Here is a 24783-nt window from a genome sequence, read left to right on the forward strand (position 1 = left end):
AAAAAAAAAAAAAAAAAAAAAAAAAAAAAAAAAAAAAAAAAAAAAAACCAAGACAGGAGAATGTAGGAGAGATGGTTTAGCAGTTAACAACACTTGTTGCTCATCCAGAAGAACCATGTTTGCTTCCCAGTATCCATATTAGATGATCACAAACACTTGTAACTCCAGTTTCATGAAACCTGATGCATTCATATGCACATACACACAGGCAAACTCATACATAATTATAAATAATAAAAATCAATTTTAAACCCTCCCCCAGAGTCCCCTCCCTGCTGGATCCACCTGGGGCACATCCAGCAGAGATAAGCTGTACACTGTCCCCTGAGTTCCAACATCTGGCCCAAGGCTCTGCCTGCCTTCCTGAGGAGGCCTGCTGGACCCAAGGAATATCCGTTAAACACCTACTAGCCAGTTTCCCTCTGCCGGGTCAACCAGGAAAACAGCCAGCAGAGGTGACATTTGCACTGTCCCCCAAACCCCATTGTCTGTCTCACAGTTCTGCCTACTCTCCTGAGGAGCCCTACAGGTCCCTATGAACATTTAGGTCCATTTGGGACACAGCCAACAGAGCTGAGCAACAGGTTGTTCCCTGAGCTCCACTGTCAGGCCTACAGTCCTGCCTGGCTCCTTGAGGAGTCCTGGAAGCATAAGGAACATCCAGCCAACACCAGGGACAACCAGATGTCTAAATACCAGCATAAGAACACGTTTAAAAAAACAGAGTCAGGGCAATATGGCACCACCAGGGTCCAGCTAGCATATGGCAGCCCTGGATATCCTAACACAACTGAAGCACAAGAAGATGACCTTAAATCCAATCTTGTTAAGATGATAGAGGCCCTTAAGAGGAAATGAATGAATCCCTTAAAGACATACAGGAAAATACAACCAAACAGGTGAAGGAAATGAATAAAACTGTTCAAAACTTAAAAACGGAAATAGAAGCAAAAAAGAAAACACAAGAAGAATTCCAGGAGGGGATCCAAGATGGCAGCACCAGGAGGACACTATGTCTGAGGAGCAGGACAGCAGTGATGGCACAGTGACCAAGAGACCAAATTCTGGGCCCTAAAACACCAGCGATTGTGTTTCCCAGCTGAGAGGAAACCCCACGGTGTAGGAATCAATCTGGTTCAGGTCAACCAGGTAAAACATGGAAGAGTTGGTGGGCACTCGGTCATCAGCCCAGAGCCACACACCTGCATGTCATGATCACCTTTCCTAGGCTGAACTGTGGGGACCAAAACACCAGAGACTGAGATTTCCAGTTGAAAGAAACCTCCACAGTGAAGGAAGCAAACGGGACCAACCTCAGGTCACCCAGTCAATCCCAGGAAAAGGCCCTGGGGTCCAACAGGTACACAGCCTCCAACCCAGAACAGGGTACTCAACCGCCAGCCCAGAGAGCTGCTACATGACTGACTCACCATCCTAGAAATAACTGTGGGCCTCAGGACACCAGAGACTGGGTTTCCCTGTTGGGAGAAACCCTCCTGTGAGGGTAACAGCAGGTCTGGACTTAGAGCATTCAGCCAACTCCCATCGCCCCGCCACATACACACAAGGAAAAGTTCGCAGGAAAAGTTCCTGTGTTCCTGCAGGGGCCCAGTCACCAACTTGGAGCCACCACTCCTCTGCACCTGTGTGTTTAATGCACCATCCCAGACGGAACTGTGGACCCCAAAACACCACAGACTGGGTTTCCCTGTTGGAAGGAAATCCCACGGTGGAGAAAAACATCAGGTCCAACCTCAGGACACCCAGCTCCGGAAAAGTTTCTAGGTCCCTGCAGGCTTCACGAATGAGAGCTATGCTCACCTGCCACTGATTACCGCTTGGATACTGGAGCACAGAGCTCCAACCCCAGACCTACAGAAGCCTGGGATACCCGAAATCAGCCCCTAGATACTGTTCCAAGGGGCAACCAGTTATACCTAACTAAACTGACCAAACTGGGGGACTCTCAGGTTCTTCAAAAGGGCTGTGCCTAGAAAACAGTGTAAGAACAACAGTAGCTCACTAAATTCAGAGCAAGAAACCCAACAGCAGGGCAGCTGCCTCCAGGACTTCTCTGAGTGAGAGGGGAGCCCTCTTGACTAAGAAAGACCACAGTTACCACTGAGGTCTATATGCATGAGGTGAGCTGTGGCAATTCCTGAGAAACGCCAGGCATTTGGTGACCATACCCAAAAATCTGAGGAGGCCTCCTTCAGGAAAAATCATCTTCCTGCTAAGGGGATTCTCCCCACCCCAGGATTTCAGCAATCACCAGAAACTAACAGCCAACACCTAAGACAGCCCAATGGGTATAGGCCAGTGTAAAAGTTTGACCAACAAAAGACAAAGCAATATGGCATCTCCAGAAGCCAGTTATCCAGGGGTAAGCATCCCTGGACACAGCAGTATGAATGACATTCAAGAAGATGGCCTTATATCTGTGTTTATGAAGAGAAAAATAGAGGAAACAAATAAAATGTGCAAAGAATTAGAGGACGATAAAGTCAAACAGATTATGGCCATTCATACAGAAATGGAGGAAGATAAAAACAAACAGAGTATGGTCATCCGTAATGAAACACAGGAAGATAAAGACAAACAGATTATGGCAATCTTGATCACTTCTCCCTGGCGGGGTAACCTGCCAGCCCACAGAGGAAGGGGATCCAGGCAGTCCTGATGTACCTGATAGGCTAGGGTCAGACAGAAGGGGAGGAAGAGTGAACTAGGGAAGAAGGATAGGGGAGGAAGAGTGAAGGAGGGTGGGACCAGGAGGAGATGAGGAAGGGGGCTACATCTGGGATACAAAGAGAATAAATTATAAATAATAATAATATATTGCAAAAGGTATAAAAGATCTTAGACAGATCAGAGATACAAGGCCCATACCTAAACATAATAAATGCTATACAAAGCAAGCCAATAACCAACATCAAACTAAATGGAGAGAAAACTCAAAGCAACCTCACTAAAATCAGGGACAAGGCAAGGTTGTCCACTCTCTCCATATCTGTTCAATACAGTAATAGAAGTTCTAGCTAGACCAATGAGACAACTAAAGGCAATCAAAGGGATACAAATCAGAAAGGAACAAGTTAAAGAATTGATATTTGCAGATGATATAATAGTATACATAAGGAACCCAGAAAATTCCACCAAAGAACTCCGGCAGCTGATAAACTCCTTCAGCCAAAGTTGCTGGATACAAGATTAATTTTAAAAAATCAGTAGCCCTCCTGTACACAAATGACAAATGGGCTAAGAAATAAATTAGGGAGACTACACACTTCACAATAAGCCACAAATAGTAGAAAGTATCTAAGGGTAACTCTAACCAAAAAAGTCAAAAACTTGCATGACAAGAACTTCAAGTCTCTGAAGAAAAAAAATTGAAGAAGATACAAGAAATGGAAAGATCATGCATGCTCATGGATCAGTAGGGCTAACATAGTAGAAATGGCCATCTTACCAAAGGCAATCTACAATTTCAATGCAACTCTAATCAAAATACCAACACAGTTCTTACAGACCTTGAAAAAACAATTCTCAACTTCATATGTAAAAAAAAAAAAAAAAAAAAAAAAAAACACAGAATAGCTAAAACAATCCTATACAAAATAATAGAACTTCTGGGGGTATATCCATACCTGACCTCAAGCTCTACTACAGAGCAATAGTAATAAAAACTGCATGGAACCAGCACAGAAATAGACTGGTTGTTCAATTGAATTGAAGACCCAGAAATAAACCCATACACATATACACACCTGATTTTTGACAAAGGAGCCAAAATCATACAATGGAAAAAACACAGCATCTTCAACAAATGGTGCTGGTCTAACTGGACGTGTACATGTAGAAAAATGCAAATAGATCCATATTTATCACCCTTCACAAAACTTAAGTCCAAGTGAACCAAAGACCTCAACATAAAAGTAGATACATTAAAAATACTAGAGGAGAAAGTGGGTAAGTGCCTTGAACTCATTGGCACAAGAGACAATTTCATCAACAGTACACCAGGAACTCAAGCTCTAAGATCTACAATTAATAAATGGGACCTCTTAAAAATGAAAAGCTTCTGTAAAACAAAGGACACTATCAATAAAATGAAAAAACAGTCTACTGATTAGGAAAAGATCTTCACCAATCCTACATCTGACAAACGGCTAATAATTTCTGAATATATAAAGAACTCGAGAAATTAAACACCAACAAACAAAATAATCCAATCCATTTATGAGAGGATTTTAGTCATATAGTACAGAATAGACATACTACAATGCATAGACTTTAAGAAAATAAGCCCAATGGGCATCTTAGGCTTTATGTGGGCCCACTAGTTAGGGGAGTGTTGCCTGCCTTTTTTGGATCACTTCTCCCTGATGAGACTTCCTTACTAAGCCACAGGGGAGGAAGTCCTCATGTGAATAGGTGAGCTGGGGTGTCTGAAGGGGGCTCCCTTATTCTGAGAGATAAGGGAGAGGGGATATGGGAGGGAAAGTGGAAGGAGAGGAGGGAGGAGCCTATGACTGAGATGTAAACTGAGTTAATTAATTTAATTTAAAAAAATTTAGTAAACTGAAAAGCTTCTGTAAGGCAAAGGAGGCTATCAACAGGACAAATCAGCAACCAACAGAATGGAAAAAGATTTTCATCAACCCTAAATCTAACAAAGGGCTAGTATTCAAAATGTATAAAGAACCCAAAAAATTAAATACTAACAAACCAAATAACCCAATTAAAAGTGGGGTTCAAAACTAAACATAGAATTCTCAGTAGAAGAATATCTAATGGCCAGGAAGCACTTAAAGAGATGTTCAACATACTTAGTCATCAGGGAAATACAAATCAAAGTGACTCTGAGATTCCATCTTATACCTGTCAGAATGGCTAAGATCAAATACTCAAGTAACAGCACTTGTTGTCAAGGATGTGGAGAAAAAGCAACACTCATGAAACCTTTAACCCAAAATTTGTCCTGCCTAAAAAAATGTGCAGAGATCAAGGGAACGGCTAAGCAATGACTGGCCCAACTCAAGACCCATCCCATGGGAGAGAGCCAAACCCTGACACTATTAATGATACTCTATTATGCTTGCAGACGGGAGCCTAGCATAACTGTCTTCTGAGAGGCTTCGTCCAGCAGCTGATGGGAACAGATGCAGAGGCCCACAGCCAAACAATAGGCAGATCTCAGAGAGTCTTATGGAAGAGTAGGAATAAGGACTGAGAGAGCTGGAGATATCAAATACACCACAAGAAGACCTATGGTCTTCTTGGGCCCATGAAGGCTCACAGAGACTAAACCACTAACCAAAGAGCATTCTGGGGTAAATTTGTACAACCACTTTGGAAATAGTTCTACCTCAAGACCCAGTTATGCCACTCCTGGGAATAGACCCAAAAGATATCCCACCATAACACAAGGACACTAGCTCAGCTACATTAATAGCAGCTTTATTCACAATAGCCAGAATCTGGAAACATCCAAGATGTTCCTCAGTCGAAGAAACTATAGTACATTTACACAATGGAATACTACTCAGCTTTTGAAAACAGAAATCATGACATGTGCAGGCAAACGCATGGAACTAGAAAAGATGATCATGGGTGAGGTAACCCAGACCCAGAAAGACACACATGGTATAAACTCACTTGTAAGTTGATAGTAGCCATAAAGTACAACATAACCATACTAAAATCCACAGACCCAAAGAAGCTAAGTAACAAGGAGGGCCCAAGAGAGGCTGCTTGAATCTCACTCAGAAGGGGAAATAGACATTGGAGGTGCAGAGAGGAAGGGAGGAAACTGGGTGGGAGAGGAAGAGGGGAGGGGAATGAGGTGGAGACAAGGTACGCAGAAAACCCAGAGAGATAACTGGATTGGGGGTGAATCACTGGGGTCAGGCATCTCTGGGAGGACCTCCTGGAATGCGAGAGGCTCTGGGAAGTCTGTGGGGGTGACCGTGGCTGAGACTCCTACCAGCAGGAGACAAGGAGCTTGAAATGGCCACCTCCTGTAGCCAGGTGGGCCTCCCAGTGGAAAGAGGGGGACACCAACGCACCCACAAAACCTTCTATCCGAAGTTTGTCCTGTCTGAAAGATGTACAGGAACAAAGATGAAGCAGACATTGAGAGAATGGCCAACTAATGACTGGCCCAACCTGAGACCCACCCCACGAGAGAGAGCCAACCCTGACACTATGAATAATACTCTGCTACGCTTGCAGACAGGAGCCTAGCATAAGTGTCTTCTGAGAGGCTTCATCCAGCAGCTAGTGAAAACAGATGCAGAGACCCACAGCCGAACATTAGGCAGAGCTCAGAAAGTCTTGTGGAAGAGCAGGAGGAGGGACTGAGGAAGCTGGAAGGATTTAGGACACTACAAGAAGATTTACAGAGCCCACTAACCTGCGCCCTTGGGGGCTCAGAGACTGAAGCACCAGCCAAAGATCAAGCATGAGCTGCATCTATGTCCCCTACACGTATGTAGCAGATGTGCAGCTGGGTCCTCAAGTGGATCCCCTAACTGGCAGCAGGAGCTGCCTCTATTTTTCTAGCCTGCCTTTGGATCCCTTTCCCCTAACTGGGACATTTTGTCTGGCCTCAGCGGGAGAGGATGCTCCTAGTCCTGCTACGACTTGATGTGCCAGAGCAGATGGGTACCTACAGGAGACCTTCTGGTCTCTGAGGAGAAGGGGAGTGAGTGAGGGTGTGATTCGGAGGAGAGGAGGAGGCAGCTGCAATCGGGATGAAAAGTGCATAAACTGATGAAAAACTAAATCTTTAAAAAGTAAGGTGAGCATCCTTTGCTTTACAGAAGCTGTTCAGTTTCATGAGGTCCCGTTTATTGATTGTTGCTCTTAGAGCCTGTGCTGTTGGTGTTGTGTTCAGGAAGTTGTCTCCTGTACCAATGAGTTCTAGGGTATTCCCACTTTTTCTTCTAAGCGATTTAATTTGTCTGGTTTTATGTTGAGGTATTTGATCCACTTGGTCTTTAGTTTTGTGCAGGGTGATAAGTATGGATCTATTTGCATTTTTCTACATGTAGACATCCAGTTAGACCAGCACCATTTATTGAAGATGCTATCTTTTTTCCATTGTATGGTTTTGGCATCTTTGTCAAAAATCAAGTATCCATAGGTGTGTGGATTTATTTCTGGGTCTTCTGTTCGGTTCCATTGATCCACCATTCTGTTTCTATGCCAGTATCATGCAGTTTTTAGTAATATTGCTCTTTAGTACAGCTTGAGATGAGGGATGGAGATACCTCCTGAAGATCTTTTATTGTAGAGGATTATTTTAGCAATGGATTTCTTGTTATTCCGTATGAAGTTGAGAATTCTTCTTTCAAGGTCTGTAAAGAATTGTGTTGGTAATTTGATAGAAATTGCATTGAATCTGTAGATTGCTTTTGGTAATATGGCCATTTTTACTATGTTAATCCTACCAAGCCATGAGCATCGAAGAATGGATACAGAAATTGTGGTTCATCTACACAATGGAATATTACTCAGCTATGAAAAATAAGGAATTTATGAAATTTGCAGGTAAATGGTGGGAACTGGAAAGGATATCCTGAGTGGGCTGTCCCAGAAGCAAAAAGACACACACTGTATATACTCACTCATATAGACATATAATATAGAATAAACCTACTAAAATCTGTACAGCTAAAGAAACTAATCAAGAAGGAGGACTCTGACTAAAATGTTCAATCCTCATCCTGAAAGGAAAAAAGGATGGACATCAGAAGAAGAAAACAGGAAACAGTTAGGAACCTGCCACAGAGGGCCTCTGAAAGGCTCTGCCCTGCAGACTATCAAAGCAGATGCTGAGACTCATGGCCAACTGTTGGGCAGAGTGCATGGAATCTTAAGAAAGAAGTGGGAAATAGTAAGTGCTGGAGAGGACAGGAACTCCACAAGGAGAGCAACAGAACCAGAAAATTTGAGCACAGGGGTCTTTCCAGAGACTGATATTCCAACCAAATACCATGCATGGAGATAACCTAGAACCCCTGCAAGATGTAGCCCATGGCAGTTTAGTGTCCAAGTGGGTTACATAGTAATGGGAAGAGGGACTGTCTCTGACATGAACTGAGTCACCTGCTCTTTGATCACCTCACCCTGAAGGGGGAGCAGCCTTACCAGGCCACAGAAGATGACAATGCAGCCACTCCTGATGAGACCTAATAGACTAGGATCAGAAGGAAGGAGAGTGGGACCTCCCCTATCAGTGACTTGGGGAGGGGCATGTGTGAAGAAGAGGAAGGGAAGGTGGGATTAGGAGGGGAGGAGGGAGGGGTTTATGGGGGGATATAAAGTGTAATTAATAAAAGTTAAAAAAATAAGGTGAGCACAATAAAGACATTCAACATTGATCTTTAGCTATCACGTGTACATACACACACACACAAACACACACTCAGAAGCACATGTATGCATGGTACACCATGATGCATACATACATGCATATGAATGTGAATACTTGTTTCATCATAAGCTGTAGTGTGTCACCACTGAGGAAACTTAAAAGAGGCCACCCAGGATCTCTCTTAGTAAAGGAGCAATGGGGATTCATTCTTTCATCCAGACCTGTGACCAGTTGTCTCTTAAGTAGGTGACATAGCCGCTGAGGGGTAGGACGGCTCAGTAGGCAGCCAGGGCTCGGGAGATCCCGCACACACCTGGATGTGCTGGAGGGTGTAGACGACAGGCTTGGAGAAGCCCTCCTTCCTCTCTCCGGTCACGGTGCCGCCAACAACACGGGAATTCATCTTCAGCTTCCAGAAAGCCTGGCCACCTTCAAAGAAGCGTTCATCTAGAACTGATTCCATGTGTGCAAAGGACACAAAAGCCACTCCTGGGGTCCCTGTATGTCCCCAAAAGAAAGGAGAAAGTGAGTTGTTTGTTCCGAGGCTGTTATAGATGGCACATATGCACACAGGCCATGTAGACGCACACGAGCAACACATGCACACAGTCAGCATGTGAGCACAGGCAACACGTAAACACACAGCTGGCACATGGACTTGCAATTGGGTGAGATTCTCCCACCCATAGGATAGTTAGGTACTGTGTTCTTCTTGTGACAGGACCATGCTACTGCATGGAAAATGAGGCACTGTGCCACTACATGTAAATCCAGTATCCCTGACCTCTTGGCCCCAGTGAATCAAACACATTCACCCTCAAAATTCCTCCCACTGGCCAAGGTTATAAATTCCTGATTTCAAATAAACGTGCTCCTGGCTGGCTGGCTGGCTGGCTGGCTGGCTGGCAGCTGGCTGGCTGGCTTCATGATCCACCAGCTTTCCCCCATGACTGCCTGTGATTCACCATTTCTCCTAGGGGAAAGAGGGCCCCTTCCCCATCGATTAGCCTCCCAACCAGAGCAAGATTCTGGGCCCCCCGGGGCTTGACACACCACAGCTGGCGTCCACCCAGTTCACCTGCACGCAGAACTACCTCAGCAGCAGGTGACACACTCCCTGCTGGGCCCGCTTCTCAGCCTACATGCCCTCTTCCAGCTGGGCCTGGGCCTCACCAGGCCTGTGTCTTGGCTGCAAACCCACCAGGCATGGGCTTTCACCCAAACCTCTGCCGTGCTCAGCACAGCAGCTTAACCAAGAGCTGTAACACTTTGTTATCGCCATAGGCTTTGGAACACCCAAGTTTCCGTTCTAAAAGGGCTGAATCGTAACACGCCTGGAAAACCCGTTCCACATCCCGGCCTAGTACACATGGGCCTCACCCTAATGTGCTTTAACTGACCCTGAGAGAAAAGGAGAAAAGGAACCCTGTTGTCCGTCTGGAAGCTGAAATCCAGGCTCCCGCTGAACGGAGGACAGCTGAGACATGCGGTAACAAAACCTCCAGTTAGAGTGAAAAAGTGTGAGTGTTCTCCTGCCTAAGGGCCTAAGCTTCCAAATTCTGAGGGAGGAGGCTCTATCTCTCTCTCTATATATATATATATTTGGTTGGCCCCTTTGAGTGGGACTGGATATGGCTGTGGAACAACTGAGGCCTCTAGGTTGGAGTACTCCCCGATATTGGCCAAAGGTTCCCTTATTCTCTTTCCGACCCCGACAGCCCAATTAGGCCTGGGCAAAGACCTTTTAGCCTCTTAGAAAAATCAAAACCTGGGTAACACAGCAGCCACATAAGAGTCATTAGGACGGCTACCAGATTCTTAAATCTGCAGGCAAACGTGTTTGGTGTGGCGTGCCTCGTGACAAAGTTGTCTTGAGAACATTGACCATCACCAGCAACACTTCTGTCTTTACCATGAGGAACAGTTCATCACACAAAAGGGACCGTCAAGTTAGGGAGATACGAATCCTCTTAAATTTACATGGCATAAAACTTGCTGGAAAATAATTATCATTTTGTTTTCCACTATGAGAAGGTGCATCGCATAGCACCTCACATGGCCATGAGGATATTTACAACCCTGACTGTTGGATCCAGTTCACTTTTCTCACCCAAAATGAGAACCAGCAGGGAGGAAAACCCTCTCTCCATTTTTTTTCCTATTGTTGCAGTGGTCCATCAATGCATAGAACCGGTTACAGGCCCTGAGGAAGAAGCTGTTTTACCCTTCTCTGCCTCGGAGCATATGCTTCCAGTTCCATGTTCAACCAGGGGTGTCCCTGACTGGGGTGTGTGATGGCTCCTGCTCACTGCCTAGTGCCTTACACAATAACTCATAGGCAAATGACACCAATGACCAATGTAACTTAGAAGCCACAGAATCACATCCACAGCCATTGTAAAGACACCTGGAGCTGGAGAAATGGCTCATTAGGGGAAAATGTTTGTCACCAAGCCTGAAGGTCTATGTTTCATACAGTCCCCACATAGTGAAGGAGGGAAGCAAACCGACTCTTGAACGTTGCCTAACTGCCATTTGTATGCCTTGATATGTGTGTGTGCATGTATGCATGCATGTATGCATGATAGATGCATGTATCATCTATCATGTGTATGCACTATCATGGACGTGCATACACATGATAGATGATAGATAGATAGATAGATAGATAGATAGATAGATAGATAGATAGATGTAAATAAATACACCTAAAGGTTTTCTTTGTCTCTCTCTCATTTAATCTACTTACTGTTGTGTTAATAAACTCACTAGTCTTTAAAACTTTTCAGAATGGAATCGAACAGAAGACCCAGAAATAAACCCACACACTTACGGACACCTGATTTTTTACAAAGATGCCAAAACCATACAAGGGAAAAAAGATAGCATCTTCAACAAATGGTGCTGGTCCAACTGGATGTCTACATGTAGAAAAATGAAAATAGATCCATACTTATCACCCTGCACAAAACTGAAGTCCAAGTGGATCAAAGACCTCAACATAAAACCAGACACATTAAATCGGCTAGAAAAAAAAGTGGGGAATACCCTAGAACTCATTGGTACAGGAGAAAACTTCCTGAACAGAACACCAACAGCACAGGCTCTAAGAGCAACAATCAATAAATGGGACCTCATGAAATTGAAAAGCTTCTGTAAAGCAAAGGACACTGTCATCAAAACAAGTGACTGCCTATAGATTGGGAAAGAATCATCACGAACCCTTTATCCAACAGAGGACTCATATCCAACATATATAAAGAACTAAACAAGCTGAAAAGCAACAAACCAAGTAATCCACTTAAAAAATGGGGAACAGAGCTAAAGAGAGAATTCTCTGTAGAGGAATATCGAATGGCAGAGAAGCACTTAAAGAAATGCTCAACCTCATTAGCCATTAGGGAAATGCAAATCAAAACGACCCTGAGATTTTACCTTACACCCATCAGAATGGCCAAGATGAAAAACTCAAGGGACAACACATGCTGGAGAGGTTGTGGAGAAAGAGGAACCCTTTTCCACTGCTGGTGGGAATGTAAACTGGTACAACCACTCTGGAAATCAATCTGGCGCTTTCTCAGACAACTAGGAATAGCGCTTCCTCAAGATCCAGCCATACCACTCCTAGACATATACCCAAAAGAGGCACAAGTACACAAAAAGGACATTTGCTCAACCATGTTTGTAGCAGCTTTATTTGTAATAGCCAGAAGCTGGAAACAGCCCAGATGCCTCTCAACTGAAGAATGGATGCAGAAACTGTGCTACATCTATACAATGGAGTATTACTCAGCAATGAAAAATAAGGAAATCATGAAATTTGCAGGTAAATGGTGGGACCTGGAAAGGATCATCCTGAGTGAGTTGTCCCAGAAGCAAAAAGACACACATGGTATATACTCACTCATATAAACATACAACATAGAATAAACCCACTAAAATCTGTACATCTAAACAAACTAAGCAAAAGAGAGGACCCTAACTAAAATGTTCAATCCCCATCCTGAAAGGCAAAGAGGATGGACATCAGAAGAAAAAGAAAATAGGAAACAACCTCGGAACCTGCTACAGAGGGCCTCTGAAAGCCAGAAGAAAACAGGAAACAACCTTGAAACCTGCCACAGAGGGCCTCTGAAAGCTTCTGCAGTATAGACTGTCAAAGCAAATGCTGAGCCTGATGGCCAACTGTCGGGAAGAGTGAATGGAATTCTATGTAAGAAGTGGGAAATAGTAAGAGCTGGAGGGGATGGGAACTCCACAAGCAGAGCAACAGAACAAAATAATTTGAACACAGGGAACTTCCCAGAGACTCATACTCCAACCAAGGACTATTCATGGAGATAACCTAGAACTCCTGCACAGATGTAGCCCATGGCAGTTCAGTGTCCAAGTGGGTGACATAGTAATGGGAAGAGGGACTGCCTCTGACATAATCTGATTGGCCTGCTCGTTGATCACTTCCCCCTGAGGGGGGAGCAGCCTTACCAGGCCACAGTAGAGGACAATGCAGCCACTTTTGATGAGAACTGATAGACTAAGATCAGAAAGGAGAGGAGAACCTCCACTATCAGTGGACTTGGGGAGTGGCATGCATGCAGAAAGGGGAGGGAGGGTGGGATCGGGAGGGGAGGAGGGAGGGGCTTATGGGGGGATACAAAATGAATAAAGTGTAATTAATAAAAAATTAAAAAAATAAAAATAAAAAATAAAAAAGCAAATGAATGAACAACAACAACAAAAATAGCCAAAAAAAAAAAAAAAAACTTTTCAGAGCAGGAATTCAAGCAACTAGCCACATCACACCCACAGTCAAGAGCAAAGAGAGTGAACACTCTGCCCGCCTTCTCTCTGCACTATTCAGCCTGCTTCTTCTCTTCTCACACAGTCCAGGGAATGATGCCGCCCACATTGGGCCAGGTCTTCCCATATCAAATAACGTAAGTCAGACCACCCACAGAAACATCTACAGCCATCCTGACCCGGTCAGTCCCTCACTACACTCTTTCCAGATAGCTCCAGGTTCTGTCTAGGTGGTAGTTAAAACTAACCAGCACAGGGCTTAAGTCAGAAAAGCAAAGAAATGGGGAGGAAGGGAGGAGAAAGGGAGAACAAAAGGACGAGCAGTGGGGAGAGAGATCCCCAGAGTCCACCTTGTGCTGCCTGTACATAGAACCATCTGCTGGAATCTGGGCACTCTACCCAGAGCCACATTTCTGAAGAAAACTAACTTTCCCTCCCAAGCACCCATCAGCTACCAACAGCCCCTCAGCTAGAGGAGTCTCCCATCCATACTGGAATTTTTGACGTAGAAGGATAAAATTTTGCATATAGTAAAGCTACGCTTGGTGGCATACACCTTTGATCCCAGCACTCAGGAAGCAGAGGCAGGAGGATCTCTGTGAGCTCAAGGTCAGCCTGGTGTACATGGGTATTTCTTGAACAGCCAGGACTACAGAGAGAGAGACCTGCCCAGATGCTCAATAAAAAACACAAAATCCCTTACTGCCAGGCCCACAAACCACACCCTATAGGTGTGGAGGAAACGGCCTACAGCTGAACATGGGAGGGAGATTCACAGAGGCTCACACAGACTGGTATAGACCACGCAGCTCAGAAAGAATAGCAAGAAGCCATGTGCACAGCCTGAAGCCGCATCCCACACAAGCAAGGACACTCCGAGACAAGGCAGCACCCCTAGCCATGACTCCTGTTGTTATTTTGGTTGCATTTTTATTTCTATTTTACTCCATCCCTCATGCGAGCAGACCATGCTGTGTGTGTGGAAGTCAGAGGATAGTATGTGGGAATCCTCCCTCTCCTTCTACCTTGCAGGTCCTAGAGATTGAACTCAGGTGGTCAGACTTGGTGCCAGGTGCCCTTATCCACTAAGCTCCCTAATTCTTTTTTTTCTGTTATTTATTTTATTCCAAACTTGAATCTGTAGAAGATATGTACTTACAAACACATTTGCTTAAATTATATCTTCTTTTGCAAAACTATACCATTAACTTTCTTTTTTTTAATTTTATTTTTCTTTTTAGTTACATTTTGTTAACTCTGTGTCCCAGCTGTATCCCGCTCCCTCATTCCCTCCCCAACCCCACATTCCTTCCCTGGTCTCTTCCCTGCCCCTTTCCACATCCACTGATAGGAAAGGACCTCCTCCCCTTTCATTTGACCCTGTTTTATCAGTTATCTTCAGGGCTGGCTGCAAAGTCCTCCTCTGTGGCCTAACAGGACTGCTTAAGCTCCCTAATTCTGCATTTGTGTTTTCTGCTTTCTTTCTTCTCTAATTTTTATTCATTTATTTAAATCTGTGTATTTTTTCAACAGAAGTTACTGTGTTTATCCCATGATATGAACGTGTCTGTGATGGGAAAGAGAAGCCAAAAGTTCAGCTATGGAAAGCTCAGCCAAAAGGAGAAAGCTCAGTCAGGAACTCCATCTGTCTGCCTCAAGTTCCCTAGTCATTTCCTTCCCAAAGGTGTGAGCACTCACTTCAGTGATGTCACTTCTAGGTGTTGCTTTTTGCTCTTTGACCTGAAAGCCTTGACTGAGGGGACCTCACTCTGCTTGAAACTTTCTTGTTTGAAAAACACAGTTGGTTGCTTCAGTGAGGTGTCCTGAGTTAATTTCTGCTGGGTATTTTGAGCTCCTGATCTTATCTTTACTGTCTGTCTGTCTGTCTGTCTGTCTGACTGTCTGTCTATATATCTGTCATTTGTTTGTTTTGCCTTCCTGCAGCTTAATCCTAGATATGCAAACACCAATCTAGTAACACATGAAAGATTGAAAACTTCAAGGCAACATAGCTAATCCAAAAATCATCTCCACAATGACAGATGACAGTAAGGGGGAAGTGGGTGAAATCCCAAATGAGAACATCAATGCTCAGCTCCAAACGGGACCTTGGCATCACCTCCCTCCCCTCAAAGCTCAGGGATCAGCACAGCAGAGAAGGCAAGAAGATTGTAGAAGCCAGAGAGAATGAACATCCACAGAAGAGCAGCATTTGCCAGACCTGATGGGGCTGTCACACATGGCCTCTCTTAGCAGCAATGCCTGAGTGCATAAAACCAAGCCAGACTCAAAACTCAGCATGGATGGAAAAACATTCATGAAGTTCTACCCCATCTGAGGAGTTGGTGCTTGATAGCTACTGGAGAGCCATTGTCTTCAGGGACATGTCCCCTGAGCAGAAACCATCTCCAGTAAATGAACCTACACTTACAGGAAGCATGAAGTGAACTTGCTGGGTTTAAAACACACACACACACACACAAACACACACACACACACACACACACACACACACTGCTGAGAAGGGGAAATGGTGAGAGAAAGGGAAGGAATTAGAGAGGAAAGGATGGTCGGCATATTTTCTCAAAATGTGCTGTGTAGGTGCATGAAATTCTCAAACAATAAAATAAGTTAATAAAATAAAAAATAAAATTAAAATTAAAAAATAAAATAAGTTAATAAAATAAAATTAAAAACAATATTTAACAAAAAAATCAAAGATGACATGGCTAAACTCAATAAATCTGAAGAGGATATAAATTAACAGCTGGATAAAATAAGACAAACTGGTCACAAAAGATGAGTTCACTGAAGAGATAGAAATGGTGGCAACATCGCACTGACATTGTGAAAACGAGGCACTCAATAAACCAAATTTTAGAACTCAGTGGACAGCCTCACAACAGAATGGGCCAGCTGGAGGCTTATCAGAACTCAAGAGCTCAACAGTCACACATAGCTGGTAGCCACATGCCACTGGTGATGGTATTGCGCTCCAGCATCGTGCTTTTAGTGTTTTAAATTTCCACATCTCTAGCAGATAGAAAAATCTGCATGTGTGGAACGTAAAGACTTCTTCTCTCATCAACCGTAGCTACCTTCCAAGACTATAGTTGGTCAGTAAGGCTAGTGGGCTGAGCCTCCAGGGGCACTGTACCTGTGGATTCTGATTCCTCAATGACGGAACAGTCAACATTCATCTCATCCCCTCTGGCTTTCAAGTTTAAGGACACATTCTCCTTGTTGCATTCTTCAGTGATTACTTTGCTTACAATGTCTGAAAGGAAAAAGGAGTGTTTTCATTGAGACACACAGAAAGTATATCTTGAATTTGGTTTCTGTCCAATAAAGATGCACAGGAGCTAGTTCAATGGTTAACAGCACTTGATGCTCCTGCAGGAAACCCAATTTCAGTTCCCAGCACCCATCTCAGGTGGCTCACAACCACCTGTTACTCCAGGGTAACCAATGCTCCCTTATGGCCTCCACAGGCACCTGCACTGGTGTGTTTATACCCACACAGAGACACACTCAAACACATAATTTAAAATCATAAAAAAGCATATATATATGTAAATTTTAGTCAAAAGCAAAGGAATAATGGGGAAACTCTTGGAAACAGCAGTGTTCCATAAGGAGGACAATCCACCATAGCTGTAATTTTGGTTTGGGGGTTTATTAAGTGCACAGCAAGCAGACATAAAATAACTAAAAACTGAGCAGACACACAGTAGAGACCAGATTGGACACTTCCACCATTAGCAGGAAGGGACGCGGGAGGCCTAAGAACAAAACAGTCAGCTGGAATCGACAGCAAAGGGTACATGGACGATGTCTCCTAGATGCGACTGTCCCCTGGCTATTCCCACCACAGACATATTTCTATCATGGATGAATACTAGTTGTGTCTTTCGCCTTGGAGGAGTGTTTCACCTCCCAGCCATACTCAAGAAACAATGTTTTCACTGCAGCAGTAACTCTTGCTGTTCTTGAAACATGGTTTTCCATTCTTGGAATTTTTTTTTAATTCTCCTTTTCCTCTTCTCACAAAGTTGGAGGACTAGTCCATCCCTGGACAAGGGGTCCCGGAGGGCACTCTAAAGCAAATATGTTTCAATCTGAAGTGGGGGTGAGAAGGAGGCTTGTCCCATCTCCAAGCTGGCTTCTCAGTGAGTTTAAAGAGCAGAGGGCAATTCACTAATATGCATTTTACAGACCTTATCACAAAATAATAAGAAGCCTAGCTGCAGCTTCAGAAGTCAGCTTTCCCAGCTGAGACCATAGCTTAGTGGGCAAAGTGCTCAGCTTGCAAACATGGAGACCTGGGTTCCATTCCCAGAGCCCACATATAAGCAAAATTCAGGAACAGTGGTACACACTTACAATCTCAGCACTGGGGCTTATTGAGCATCTTAAGCCTTGGAGTGAGTTCCAGGGAGGGAGAAACCCTGCTGCAAAGCCACAAGTAGAGAAAGCAACCTGAGAGAAATTAAAGCCTAGCATGTCTTCTGGTCTCCATGTACATTCACATTACACATTCATACCCTCACATGCATGGACATAGAGAGGAAAGGGGAGCGGGAGAGAGAGATAAGCTTTCACATCTTAGCAAGATACACTGAGAGCAATAGAGTTCAGTTGCTACAGTTTGAATATAAAATTTTCCTTAAGAATCCTTGTATTGAATACTTGGTTTCCACTCATGACATCAGTGGTGGAAACTGTCAGATATGATCCTGGAACAAAGTTAGGTCATTGATTGCCGAGAGCCAAAGCCAATTAGTGATCCAAAGCCATTTAGTGGAGCCAAAGCCAATTAGTGGAAAGTTACCAACAGCTGCACTATGACCCTAGGTCATGGGTGAGAGATTTATGTGAGAACAGCCACTCGTTAGGCTTGGAGCATCCTTGAGATATCTTAAGGAAACATTCTTATGGTATCTTGTAGGTGCAGTATCTCAAACCATAAAACACTTTTGCTATCTTCTTCAGCAATGAATTATCCTTCCCCCTTCCTACTCTCCCTATAAAGTTGTGTGAAACTTTTCAAATAAACAGAGCTTGATCAGATGATAGACTTGCTCTCATTCTTCGAGTCTCTTGTTCCACCCCATTCTTTTCGCCCCTCCTTAGGAACACGTTGAACTCCCGCTGGACGGGGCAATTGATGGCATCTATTTGAAGAACTAGTGCTCTTGTACTCACTCTAGCACTCTTGCTCTCAGTGTCTCCTACAGCCATGAGGTGAGTTCCCTCTTCAACCCACATTTCTGCTATAATGTGCTGTATCTCCACAGACCCAAAGCAGTGGAGCCCAACCAACTGTGGTTGAAACCTCCAAAAGCGTAATCAAACCATAATCAAAGGTTTCCATTTTAAAAGTTGACATGTCTCAAAAATTTGTTACAGTAACAGAAAGCTGACTGAGACACCAATGGTGTCAGAAGTCAATACCATTACAGAGTGAGTTTACAAGAGCTGAGTCAAACACCATTCCTGCCCCTGACTGACGCCTTCAAGGTCCAGACTTACAGAAGATTAGATTGTACAGAAGCTAGAAGCTTCCAGGCCTAGGCCTAGGAATAGTTAGAAATGTGCTGGGCTCAGCCCAAGCCATTTATTTATAAAGTTTGGGTAAGGTTCTCATCTCATCCCCTCATCTGAGGAAATAAGAACAAAGTTTACACAACAACTATTAACTGGAGTGAGAACATACAAACATAAATGGCACCCAGTACCCCCAAGTGGTAAGTATGTGTCAGTCAGGGAAGAATCCATGCTGCATTAACAAATAGCCTCAACTCTTTCTGGATTAAAAATGGCATGTATTTCTCAATATTGCCTGTTTCCTTCATGACTTGATTTATACCCTGCTCTTTATTGTCTTAACACTGAGACACAAGCAGCTGGAGTAGCTGAGGTGCAAATATGCTCAGCCACTAAGTGGAAAGAAAAGAATGTTCTAGAATAAAGATCTGACACAGTCACAAATCTCTTCCTAATGCCAAATCAAGAGATACAATCCAACTATCATCTCAGAAGAAAAAAAAACTGAAAATATATGAATAAGAAAATGATTATCATATCTTAAATTATATAATAGGCAAGTCACAGATGTTTGTTGAATGAATTAATGACACACTCTTCATGTCATGTCTGATTTTGGCCAAATGATTGATAAGTTGTAAATGTCACTAATATTAGACCTGCTTTACTGTGAATTAGAGGTGTTGAATGTATGTGGACAGCCATGAGAATCCAGCTATGAGTCAGCCCTGAAAATCCGCCTTGCCCTAAAGGATATGTGTTACCTAGGTTCTCTGTCTGAATGATCTGACTGGCATTCCCAGAGGGTGTCAGAAGGACAGCTAACATGGCACTTTCCACAGTCTCCAGCAAGACGGTACCCAGGGCGGATGTCTCCTTCCTGCTGAGCTCAGCCCATACGGGTGCTTGCTCCAGCACAAGGGAGACACTGGAAGCAGCACTCTGCAAGGAAAGAAACATTTACTCGTATGCTCATCCCTCCTGCCCTTCTCCATCCTGCTCCTCTTCCTCCTGCTCCCACTCCCTTTCCTCCTATTGCCCCTCCTCCCATTCCTCCTCCTACTTCTCCCTCCTTTCCTCTTCCTGATCCTCCTCCTCCCCCTTCTCCTTCGCCTTCTTCTCCTGCAAAAACATACACCTTGGCAGACAAAGCAGGCAGATATTTCCAAACTTCTCACGCACATGCACACACAGTCAATAGACAAATCAAGGGAGCTCCCGAAAATACCATTCATCCCCGTGTTTGTAAACATACAGATATACATAGATACAGTATATACAGACAATTAGACAGACACGTTTTTGGAGGAGCAGGTGGCCTCAACAACTGTTTGATTGTGTCTTGGGTTTTTATACTCTCTAATACAAAGGTATAGAAAAACTTACATCATTCAAAAATAGATACATAAAAGGGGAATTACTGTAGGACTGTCATTCCTAATATCTAACTAGACACTTCGGTTATTATAAGTTTAAAGCAGTGGTTTTATCTATATGCTCATTGTGAGTTCAAAGCAGAAGTTTTATCTTATTTCAAATGTACATTATGTGTTCAAAGCAAATTTTTTTGTGTCAAGGTTTTTTTTCTAAGAAACAGGTGTCTGTCTTGTCTTGTACAGCTAACCATTTATTCTTTGTTTCTATATCCATGTGGTCTTTCTTATTGTGGTGTACACCTGCACCTTATCTTTGGATTAAACCTAGAATGAATGTAAAGCAAGTGTTTGACATATGGAGGTTCATAGAGCTTCTAGCAGTTTTAATTACACTGCGGGAGGGAGGGGAATAGAAGGAGAAGAGGGAGGGAGGGTGAGGTTGGGAGGGGGCTACAAAGTGAATAAACTATAATTCATAAAAAATAATTTTTTTTAAATTACTTGATTCAAGTCAGAAATTCTTTAAAATCATCATCAGGGGTTATGAAATCATCAATTTGTTTAAACAGCACCATGAATGTACATCTTCAAAATCATCTGTAGGAAATCTGCCCAACAGAGTGACGCAATAAGCAGTGAGGGTCTCTGCCATGCCAGATATATGAGACAAGCATGGAAAGACAGTATAGCAACAATACGCAGTCTTAAGGCAAAATCCTTGGGGCCTTGCCCACACCAAAGATACACCCATTCGTCAAAACGAATGTGCAAAAACGAGTGTGGGCTCACTTGCTTGCTTCTGGCAATCCAGCATGCAATCGCTCCCAGCACACCTCCTGCAGCCAGGCGGGACTTTCAGTAGAGGGATGGGGACACCAACTCAGCCATAAAACCTTTGACCCAAAATTTGTCCTGCCTATAAGATGTGCAGGGATAAAGATGGAACGAAGATTGAGGGAATGGACAACCAGCGACTGGCCCAACTTGAGCCCTACCCTAGGGGGAGAGAGCCAACCCCTGACGCTGTTAATGATACTCTGCTATGCTTGCAGGCAGAAGCCTAGCAGAACTGTCTTCTGAGAGGCTTCATCCAGCAGCTGATGGAAACAGATGCAGAGACCTACAGCCAAACATTAAGCAGAGGCTGTGGAGTCTTGCTGAAGAGTTAAGGGAAGGACTGAGGGAGCCAGAGGGGTCAAGGATACCACAAGAAGACCTAGAGAGTCAACTAACCTGGGGCTGTGCCCACAGACACTGAGCCACCAACCAAAGAGCATGCATGGGCTGGACCTAGGGCCCCTACATATAAAAGATGTGCAGCTTGGTCTTTATGTGGGTTCCCAAATAATGGAAGCAGAGGCTGTCTCTGACTCTGTTGCCTGCCTTTGGTTCCCGTACCCCCAGCTGAGCTGCCTTGTATGGCCTCAGTGGGAGAGGATATGCTTAGTCCTACTGCAACTTGATGTACCAAGGAGGGATGCTACCCATGGCGGGGTCCTTCCCTTATCTGAAGAGAAGAGGAGGGGGAATGGGGACCAGGAGGGGGAATGGGAGCCAGGGTGGGTGAGCGTGGGGCTGAGAGGAGAGAAAGAGACAGGGCTGCGACCAGGATGTAAAGTGAATAATTGATTAATTAATTAATTAAACGGGGAAAAATAATGTCTTCTCCAGAGCAAACACATTTATTACATGACAACCTGCTTTCAGGCTGGCAGAGTTTGCAGTCTGAGATTACTCCAGATGAACAGAAAATATCCGAACCAGTATTTTTATGAATATCAAATGCTAATACCTAACTTCTTTTACTATGCTTCATCATCTACACTGTAATGTAGGAAAAGCTTATTTTAGTCAATCTATCTTATTTAGGAAGTTCTACTCCTCCAGGGGTATACCCTGTATGACACCTTATGCTTAAGATGTACTTTCAAAGAGCTCTAAGCATGTAATAAGAAGAATCTGTAATCTCTTCTCCTGGCCAGGCCCAGTTTGTCAATTGTCCCTGTTTACCCCGCACCAATTACACTGCTTGAGTTTGTTCAGGGGCAGGCACCCCAAGAAGATTTCTGGAGGAAAGTCCCAATCTAGCCATGTGCTTAACTGTGCTTAATGCTCTACAGGGCTTAAGAAAGACTTCCAAATAGTGGCCAGATAAAGTTAACTTTAGGATTTTCTTTAAAAGGTTCAAACATAATTTACTCAGGAAAAGACATAAAATAAATCATAATCAGAAAGCCCCCAAGAATTCAATGTGCAGAGACCAAAACCCAACAGTTAGAGATAGAATGACAGCAATCACAGCAACTGGGTTGCAGCTTTGCTGGATCTGTGCCAAGCAGATCTGTTCTGGCTTCATGGCTCTAACTGTTTCCAGTGGATATGGCTGTGCCAGACATGAAATCTAGTCAAGCATGAGCTGAAGAGCTGGGATACAGGGAAGAGCCTCGTGAAATGCTGCTGTCCACATACATCACTATGGCAACCACAAACACAGCAGCTATGGATACCTGCACGAGACCCACAGGACCACGGATCACAAGGCCCCATCCCTTCCGGGGACACTAATGACTTTCAATGGCTGCTAGAAAAAAGGTGTCATTTCCACTAATGGTGGAGTCACTGGGGACTAAATAGGCAGAAGTGCCAGGGGAAAGGAAGGGGGTACCTCAGGGAAAGGCGAACATAACCACGGGACAGCAGACAGACAAGAAGATGGACGGGCAGATAGATAGATGTATGAAACTGTCAAAACTTAAGAAAACTGTTGTTAAGTGTGGTGTAGGCTTGGGACTGAAATGGCTCAGAGGTCAGGAGCACACCCTGCTCTTACAGAGTATCCAGGTTCCGTTCTGGCACCCGCATTGGATGGCTAAGAGCTGTCTGTATCTCCAGCTCTGGGGGATCTGATACCTCTGGCTTCTGAGGGCACCTACACACATGATATAGAAAGCTGGCAAAAAGAAAACTTAAAAGTGTAAGTATAAGGCGTGATGGCACAAGTCTTTAATGCCAGCACTCTGGGAGGCAGAGGCAGGCAGATCTCTGTGAGTTTGAGGCCAGTGTGATCTACAAAGAGAGGCCAGGATAGCCAAGACCACACAGAGAAACCCTGTCTCGGAAAACCAAAAGAACTAAGTATAGTGATTACATTTCCGGCACTATAAACATTACACAGAGTTGTGGGGAAGACTGTGTACATGCGTGTGCGCTAGCGTGTGTGCAAGCACACAAGGACTCGCTCATGTGCAGATCAGATGCTGAATGTGGCTGTTGCCTATCAGACGCCAGACACCTGTGCTGAGACAGGTCCCTCGCTGGCCTGGAACGCACCGAGTAGACTATGTTGGATGGACAGTGATCCCCAGGCCCTGCCGCCCAATGCTGGGATTTCAAATGCAGGAGCTATGCCTAGATTTCAGTGTTCTGTTCTGTTCTGTTCTGTTCTGTTTTGTTCTGTTCTGTTCTGTTCTGTTCTGTTCTGTTCTGTTCTGTTTTGTTTTGTTTTGTTTTGTTTGGGTTCTGGGGATAGAACCTAGATCTTCCTGCTTACAAAGCAGCCCATTACCCACTGAGCCACAACCTGAGTCAGATACATAGAGTTTAACTATCATATGTAAGCATGTACATAAATATTACCTTATTTAGTATGGAGTCAATGTCTATGAAATTACAGGCAATGATTGTTTCCGGTTTGAAAGGAGAAAACAAGGATTCACGTTTTACTAACATTAAGTGGCATCACCAAGCCTTGAGCTGTGGGGGCTGGAGATGCATCTCTGTGGCTAAAAGCTCTCAGCGCTCAGCATGAGGACTGGGGCTCAGGTCACAGCACACACACCAAGTGGCTCACAGACAAACCCTCCAGGGATCTGGGCCCCATTCTGGCCTCCACAGGTAACTACATCACACACACACACACACACACACACACACACACACACACACACACATACACATACATTCTTACAGATACACACATGGAACTAAAGCCACATACTTTAAATCTGCTTTTAAAACCTGTGTTTAACTTTAGAGGTCCAGAACCAAACATCGAATTCTTGTTCAGTAAACTAAGCTTATCCATTAATGCTCAATAGACAACTCCACTGCTCTGTGTGTGTGCATACCTGTGTGTTATCAGTGTGTGTGTTCATGCGTGGATGTGTGTACACCAAGAAGGTAAAATGGTTGCTGTACTGGTTATTTCTTGTCAACTTGACCCAAGCCAGAGTCATCTGAGAGGAGGGAACCTCAGCTGAGAAAACTGGGCTTTAGGCAAGCCTGTTGGGAGTGTTCTTGTTCGGTGGGATATTTCAGCCCATGGCGGGTGCTGCCACCCTTGGGCTGGTGGTCCTGGGTTCTATAAGAAAGCAGACTGAGCAGGCCATAGGGAACAAGCCACCAAGCACTGATCCTGCACGGCCTCTGAATTGGCTCCTGCCTCCAGGTTCCTGCCTTGAGCTCAGTGATAGAGTGTGACGTCAAAGCGTAAGCCGAAACAAACCCTTTGCTTTTCATAGAGAGCCTCACACTCACATCTCCCTGCCTCAGCCTCCCAAATGGAGCACTATAGTCATACTCCAGCACACAGTTTCCACTAATGTGATGTCTTTAAAATCATAAAACTGTAACAAAAGAGATGAAGTGGGATTTTAGGGGGGCTAAGCTGGGATGCAGCCT

General features: G+C 44.2%; 1 protein-coding gene across 1 annotated transcript in view; it reads right to left on the reverse strand.

The window, feature by feature from the left end:
- Adgre1 (adhesion G protein-coupled receptor E1) overlaps positions 1-24783 on the reverse strand; it is a 94489-nt gene that overhangs the window by 19991 nt on the left and 49715 nt on the right. The window contains exons 12-14 of the mRNA XM_055617768.1: positions 19492-19669; positions 16338-16457; positions 8694-8878 (exon numbers count right to left, since the gene is read on the reverse strand). Of these exons, the coding sequence (XP_055473743.1) occupies positions 8694-8878; positions 16338-16457; positions 19492-19669 (483 nt within the window). The remainder of the gene's footprint in view (positions 1-8693; positions 8879-16337; positions 16458-19491; positions 19670-24783) is intronic.

The sequence above is a fragment of the Psammomys obesus genome, unplaced genomic scaffold (assembly GCF_907164565.1).
Source record: "Psammomys obesus unplaced genomic scaffold, mPsaObe1.curated_primary_1811, whole genome shotgun sequence".
In the NCBI taxonomy this organism is placed as follows: Eukaryota; Metazoa; Chordata; class Mammalia; order Rodentia; family Muridae; genus Psammomys; species Psammomys obesus.